Source organism: Nanorana parkeri, unplaced genomic scaffold, assembly GCF_000935625.1.
Source record: "Nanorana parkeri isolate BGI_ZX_2015 unplaced genomic scaffold, ASM93562v1 scaffold44, whole genome shotgun sequence".
In the NCBI taxonomy this organism is placed as follows: Eukaryota; Metazoa; Chordata; class Amphibia; order Anura; family Dicroglossidae; genus Nanorana; species Nanorana parkeri.
This window is the reverse complement of record NW_017306312.1, coordinates 1,295,100-1,303,202: the sequence shown is the minus strand read 5'-3', so window position 1 is coordinate 1,303,202 and position 8,103 is coordinate 1,295,100. Positions and strand designations below refer to the sequence as shown.

Genomic DNA, 8,103 nt, shown 5'->3' with positions numbered 1-8,103 from the left:
AACCATTTAATTCATTTTTTTCCCCCCCCCCCCCCCCCCCAAGCGTTGGGCGATTGTGGCGTGACAGTGATGTTTCTTTACATTAAGTGCCACCTACAAGCAGCACTCTTACATGCTCTGTCACTAATAACTGCGCAGCAACCCGTCAAAGACAAAATAAACTTGCATGTGGCTGGATGAAGCTCACATTACTGGCAGATTATTGGAGAAAACACGGCTTCATTTTCCTGGGAGGATTTTCAGCTGGGAGGCTTGGAGGAGGAGATTCTCCTGGGTAGTAATAGACTTATTAGGGAGATTTGTGTGTGTTAAAATAATCTATTACTGAATGTGGCATGAATCGGAAGGGGGGAATTTAATGCCATCCTTTCTTCTAAACTGTCAAAGCAGCAGTCAGTTTGCAAAGGCTTTCTTTAGAATTTAATAAGATGTAGAAAAAGGAGCGGAAACCAACAGCAACCAATCAGCAATCATTTTTTTATGCTTCTGAATGCTCTAAACTGAGAAGAAGTGAAATCTCATTGGATGCCATTAATTACTGCACTCTACTGACCTTTGCACTGGCTTTGCAGATATGCCTGTAGGTTTACAGCTGAGTAACTTTGTATGTATGTTTTGTAAATACGTTTCAATGATAAAATGGTACATTTTCCTGTATTTCTACACCATAATGTTGGCCATACACAAGCTGAATTCTCGGGATGCCAGAACTGAGGGCTGCCATTCACGGACGGATCTTTCACAGAGAATATGGGGTGGCAAGTCAGAGGAAAAGCCTCCCGCAATTGTTCACACTGTGTCCCACTGAGGCTTACTCTGACTTCTGTTCCTAAGGTCATGTAGTGAAAATGAAGAGAGCAATCAAAAGGGTATGCAAGCATGGAAATCTTAATTTGCAACATTTGAGAATGCCTAAGACCCCATTCACACTGAGCTTTTGCAGCGCTGATTTGAGCTGAGCGACATTGAACAGTGCACATTTTGTCGCAGTACGTAGCGCTTCTCTTGGCAGTCTATCAAAGCCTATTGGGGTCAAATCGCACAAAATCCGCTGGAAAAGTAGGTCATGTTTGAGCGACAAGTTTGAGCTACAAGCGACGTTGAGCTATGACATGTGAACAGCTCCATTGAAATGCATTGAACGAGATACAATTAGCGATCTTTGAGGGGAAATCGCGCTACAAATCGCTCAGTGTGAATGGGGCCTAATACAACTCAGTGTAAACAAGGGATGCACAGAAACCAAGTTCTGTACTTGGTACAAGTGCCGATACTTTTACAGCTCTATTGAAACACAAGACTAGAGAAAAACTAAAAGGTTAGGAGGCAGCTGTCATTTTTAATGAGCATTGGCTACGGGGCTCCTGGTAATTGTGCATCGTTGTTTTAATGTATGATTTGTGTTATTTAAATTAGTCATGAACCGATACCATTTTTTCCAGAGCAAGTTCAAGTACTAATACTTGTCCAAGTACTCACAGATACCAGCTACTGAAACCTTTTTTTCTAGTGTCATGTGACAGTTTTTCTAAAACAATACAGACTAATGATTTCAGGACAGTGGTGGAGCGCCAGGGCTCAATCGCAGCTGCAACGGCTGGTAGTTCTTGTGAAAATGCCAAGTATCGGCACTAATACAGATACTGTTATCTGACCATCCCTAGGGGAAACCCCATACAACCGGACTGTCGCAAGCGATGCTGGATCTGGCTGCAATGCTAGTGAATAACCGCAACAAAATGTGTATATTTTACACTCTATGTTATTCCAGCATTAAGACATCTCACAAGAAAATGACTGAGGTGTTTATAGCAGCCGGATTCTTCAATTAATTTCCTAACCTGACTTTTCCTAATAGGTAAAACTTGGTGGTAGTTTAAACTCATGTAAAAATAATAAAACCTCCCTAAATACTGCTTGAAGCCTGCAATGTGTCTAGAGGACAGAGATTTGAGTGAAAGCATGCCACAAGTAATACAATATATAATAAACACCCCTAGCTATAGAGATTATAATAAACACATGCGTCAAATGTATGTTTTATAGATATGACATCACTAAGAATGACAACAGCACTCCAGACTTCTAATCCGGAATTTTCAGGTTGAAGAACAGCATCTGCCCTCTAGTGACCATAAACTGGATGCTCATGGTACAGCTTACAGACATTCTCATTCATGAATGTTGGAGGCAAACACTAGTGTGCTTTACAAGACTTCGCCTAATTTATTAACAGGGAAAAACAAACAGAACTAAACTCTCCCAAAAGAATACGTTGTTTTGTGGTGCACGATAAGTAAAATAGGAGAGCATTATTTTTTTATTGTTAAATCTAGTTTTTCCCTGACATTGTTCATGCTCTCTCCCTGTACTGTGCAGAAGCTGAACAGTTTTACTATGGTTACAACAGAACATTGCAGGGACATGGGCAACAACATATTTGGTTTAAGAGTCTGGGTCTAGGTACATTTTAATAATGCACCAAAACTGCACCGGATAATATAATGTACACCATCACATAACACAAGAAAAATGCACTCTCTGACTACTTTTCTTTCAGCTGTGTTATTCCTGGATTATCCTTAACCCCGAGAAGCACATTTATTATCAATGTTAGCTTTTTAGTTTTTTTTTTACAGTAATCAAAAAAGCCTTTTAGATGTGTTTATACAAGGTGCTTTTTTTTTTATAGATGGAATTGACCCTCCTCCGCCACCTCCTGTGCCAACTTAGCCTAACAGGTTTTCTAGACTTCCCTGTATAACGACAGGGGTGTTGAGCAGCAAAGCCAAATTATTTCATTTAGGATTCTGTAAAGTGGAAGAAACAAAAACAAAAAACATAAATCTCTGGGTCAGAATCCCGGCCAGGTCACTTTGTGCAAAGGAGTTTGCATGTTCTCCCTGCGCTTGTGTGGGTTTCCTCCGGGTACTCCGGTTTCCTCCCACACTACAAAGACATGGTGAAAGGTTAATTGGTTCCTGTCTAAATTGGCCCTGTATGTGAGATGGGGACCTTGGATTGTAATCTCCCTGAGGGCAGGGACTGATGCGAATGTGCATGTGAAGCGCTGCGTAAAATTGTTGGCGCTATATAAAGATCTGTAATAAATAAATACTTTATTAGGACTTACCTTCCTAAAACATCCTTGTACTCATTTTGCAACATCTTAAGATCTTTCCCACCCAGGGCACTAATGTACAGAATGTTTTAGGCAGTCACCGTAGTGATGCGATTTGCTATTCAGTCTGGGACTGTACATTTCGCCAATTCACTTTTATTGTGTGCACCTTAACCTACTCCAACCCCCCCCCCAAACACATTCTATCATGTGAAAATGGGAAATATCATTGAACAAAATTTAAAATAGCTGTCAAAATAGACTGTTTAAATAGGATCTGCATTTCATGGAGCCTTTCAAACATCACTCTCCTCCCATATTAAGGACATTTGGATGGTATGCATTATGCCACCAAAGAGCCCGAACCTTACTGCAGATCCTTCAATATGACCCTCAACATAAGGTACAAAATACTTTTCTCCTGTAGGTCCTTCTACCTTTCTGAAGGTCTCCCTACCTTTCTGATTAAAATTACCTAGCATTTTAGAAGAAAAACCTTCCTAAGCATTCATTGGCTAAACCCAAGTGATTTTTAATCAGACAGACAGAAGTTCAGGAGCAGAGTATTTTTTACTGTACGGAGGAGGTCATACTGGAGGGTCTGTTACTGATCTAGACTAGTGGTGCTCAACTGCAGCCCTCAAGGTCATCTACAATGCAAATTATTCCAGACTTGTTTGGTATATTACTGGTGAAATGATTAGCACACTTTGCTTAAAGTGGTACAAGGGGAAAAATCAGGAATGACATATGATGCAACCTGTCAATAGCAATAAGCATAGCAGTTCTTGTATTCCGGAGTTTGATTATCTGCTGACCCTGCGAGCAGAGCTGTTAATTTTTCACAGGCCATTTTTTTACTTCCTTTCATAAGCCAACAATATCTGCAGAAAAATGTATAGTACAAGTATGGTATTATTTCATCTCTTAGCTTTACGCCCGTTCATATTGAGTTTTATTGCTTTTGTGTCCCAGGGAAAAAGAGTACATAGCTTGGTAACAATAGCTTATATCCTCTCCTTTGTGTACAATGGCTAATAAAAGGCCCCCCAATTGGTCACTACGCCTAATAAATGTACATGAGGCACAACCTGATTGAAGGATCTAAAGGTATCTGTTGTTTACAACCCATGTGAGATGTCATAAGGAAACAAAAGATGGTCAGGACTCTGTTAGTAGAAAGAGTCACAATAACACAATTGGAAAGTTGAGAGTTGTAACATGCGGAGAGACACAATCAATGGTTTAAATAGGTTTCCATATATCACCATATATCAGAGCATCTAATGGAGATATTACACAAGCAAAACTTTATATTGTAACTGTTAAAACATTTCTAAAAGAAAAAACTGTTGCTGTAGCTGCTTAAAGTGTATTTCCTCTTCTGCATTCAAACGGAGATATCTACTTAATATTTGTTATTGTTCTCATTTTAACTTAAAAAAAAAAAGTTTCAAAACTGCTGCTTCCATTTATTTTTATTTTTTTTAAAGTGCCTTTTACTTGCCTAAAATTCCGATCTAGCTTCCCCTCTTGTAATGTTAAGTTGGGGGTTGTGGGAAGTTATGTTTACGCTAACAAATCTGTCTTTCCTGTGCTGGCAGATTCCATTATCAGTTGTAAACTAGATTTGAACAGTGTCTGTCCCAACAAAGGGTTAAAAACTTAGAAGCATTGTATGTTAATGAGAGGAAGCTCAGTCGGTCCCTCTACTTTCACTTTGAAACTACTCAGCGTAGCCTGGAATCTGCAAAAAGGCCTTCACCGAAGAAACATGTAAACGATAGGAAAAATTTTACAACAAGTTATTTTAGATATGCCGTGGTGATGGGAACACAAACATATAGTGGGGGCTTCTTTCAGGAAACTTTTATGCAAATTTAGTAAGGTCTTTTCTAAACCTTTTGCAAATATATAATTCATCTTGATTATAATACTGCAGGCACTGTCAAGACACTCCTTGTATCCTGCATAACGGCATTGTGTCCCTTACTTCCTGTCTGAATGACTGGTGGCAGCTGTGTCTGCTCCATCCCCGGGCAACTGGTAAGGTAACACCCCCGCTGAAGTTTCATCTTTACCTGGCTGTAGTTGGAGGGCCAGGAAGTCTCAGACTCCAGGTCTGTCCCGCTTACTAACACGGCCGATTTTGACTGTCATGCCAAAGCAGTGCAGTGTGCAGTCACAGGGCTATGACTGGCACACTTCTAATCTGCCACCAACCTGCCCATTGAAAGAACTAATTTCCATTGCATGATGGACATTGCAGTTATATCTAGTAGCGCTGAACAGCAAAGGAACTTACAACGGAGCTTCCATGATACTTTCTCATGATGCCTGGGCAATGCCTTTTTTGTTACTGTCGGAAAGGACATTAAGAAATGGTGAGATTTATTTATCCCAGGGTTCAGCTTTAATGTGTTCATCTCTTACTTAAAGAGACCGTGTCACTAGATCACTCATTTCACTCAAAACCTTCCCAATCATGTGCATTTAAGGCATTTTATTTACCTGAAAAAGGCTCTCTTATGCAGATGTCTAAAAGTCCTGGGACTAATATGCTGTGTGCCACCATCTTGAATGTGATGTCAACAGCCCCACCAGACTCTGACCTGTCACTCAAGTGACACACTATAGTATTCCCCTTCCCTCCATCACTGATATAAAAGGTTATGTAAAAAGGTGAGGTGAAAGGTAGAGGTGCAGGTCCAGCACAGAGAGAATTAGTCATTCCCAGAAGAGGAGAGGGCTATGACATGCTAGGAGGGGGAGGTCTGTGATAGGGTATGGACGCTCTTGGAGTAGTCAGATTTTCTAGCAATTGAATACAAAATCATTTATGGAAAGGAACAACACTGGAAGTAAGCATTTCACATACTTGATTTTGTGTGCTTTTATCTGCAATGTTTTTAAGATGGTAACAGGGCCTCATTAAAGATAATTACATGTCCATCTAAGACTACAATGTCAACGGAGTAACATTGCGGCTGTGTGATCTCACTACGGAACAAAAATCAGTGTCCCCTTGTTAAAGAAAGTGAAAAAATTATTAATAATTAACAGGGGGTGAAAAAATAGTGGTTAACACCAGTGACAGACTGCATTTTATATGTAATTTAAAAAAAAATGTCCCCATAGTTCCACTTTAAAGTGAATAAAGTGTCAGTTCACATAAGATTGGTATTTTTGGTAGCTGCTAAAACATTGAATGACCTTAGAGCTTATGTCTTTTAGGGACTCCACCGATGAGACCAACGCCTTGATATCTGTTGTGGTAAACACAAGGGGATTCCACACTCCCAAACTTTTAATGTTTTGTATATGATTGTGAATTTAACTGGAGGATGAGCAACCAGAATTTTCCTTGGAGTTCAACTCCAATATGAGCAGAAAAAGATCCTGGAATGAAGGCAGATATCTCTCAAGAGAGTTGGATGTCAGTGGGGGGTTAGCACAGAGACTCCAAAATTAACTAAAATATAACTTTTGTGTTCAGTTACCTTTAAGGTTGTGTATCTGACAAAGTGTGGAGAATAAGGACCAGACATCAGAAACAATGGCAGGACATCCATTATCTGGATGCTTGGGAATTGGGTGGTGGGGGGTTCCCATGTTTTTCAATAATTTGCTAATCGTAAATAACAATTTTAAAAGTATTGCTCTGTTTTTCCATGATATTAATACTCACATCCGCAGTAATCTATTTATTTCTGAACCATGCGGTGTCCACATGCTAGGAACCAGCAATGACAATTCCTGTTACATCTTTATTACTGAAATTTGAAAATGACAGGTCTGCTAATAACGCATCCTATGCCGGTATCATACACATAGTTCATACATAATTCTGGCGATGCTTTTTCCATGAGGAGTATGGGTGTTGGGGCCTTGACGTCTCTGTGAGTCAGTTTATTGCATTAAAATGTTTTTGTTTCCTTAATGCCCATAGGGCAAGCAAACTGTGAGCCCTGGTTATTTACAATAAGCTGATCAAATTCCCATATATAAAAATGTGAACAAGTCTATAGATTTGTCTTAATATATGGTTAAACCTTGTATTGTTTCATTCACTTCCACTGGAAAGATGTAGAATGTAAACTGAAATGTCATAAATGATCGGCTCCAGCTCTGCCATTCTGTCAGGGGCCTACGAAAAATCAGTTCTGTTGCAGCACATGTAGAGGATTGAGAGAGGGAACATTTTAGACTAGGAAAGGTGACAGCCTTTTTCCCAGTCTGAAGACTGGGCCTCTCCATGGGGAGGGGGCTGTCCTCTAACACTAAGCAGCGAGGACTCACCTTGGCAGCCGTTTCCGAGCCTTCTTCTTTGAAATCGTCAAATTTCATTACCTCCGCCATAATGAATCCCTTCTCAAAATCTGTGTGAATCTTCCCTGCAGCCTGAGGAGCCTTTGTCCCTTTCTGTCAAAAGAAAAAGCAGAGGAAAATGAATTGTTCGGGAAGACGGATTACAGGAGGGGTGGATCTGTCAGCTCATGTGAATCTGGACCTGGCTGGGACTGCCTGAGATCTTTTAACAGGTCGGCCTCACAGCCAGTTAATGCAAAGCACCAGGTGGTTAAGAAAATCATCTCTATTAACGGCAAATAGTACCAGTATGCAGGCATACATTCATATATAGCTGTGTACAGAACGATTCTCACACTGTGTTGATTCTATACAAAGTACAACTTTTTTTTACCTCTAATTTATCCTTCTAAATGATGGCCTTCACAAACTATGTACAATATCAATATACATTTATTTCCCAGTGGCTGTTTTGAATAAAAAAAAAATAGAGGCAAAAGATAGTGGATGTTTACTTTCTATACTTCTTTTATCTTCCAAAAAAAACACTGAAGACAGTGATAATTTGAGATAGTTTGTCAGTAACTTCTTTTTAGAATAGGAAAGTAAAATGTCAAAGTCTGTATGCAGCAAGTAAAAAAAAAACATTTATAATATGAAAATAGAAATATATG

General features: G+C 39.7%; 1 protein-coding gene across 1 annotated transcript in view; it reads right to left on the bottom strand.

The window, feature by feature from the left end:
- Nucleotides 1-8,103, bottom strand: part of OLA1 (Obg like ATPase 1) — an 86,170-nt gene that overhangs the window by 8,794 nt on the left and 69,273 nt on the right. Inside the window, exon 6 of the mRNA XM_018572290.1 lies at nt 7,421-7,543. Coding sequence (XP_018427792.1) covers nt 7,421-7,543 — 123 coding nt within the window. The remainder of the gene's footprint in view (nt 1-7,420; nt 7,544-8,103) is intronic.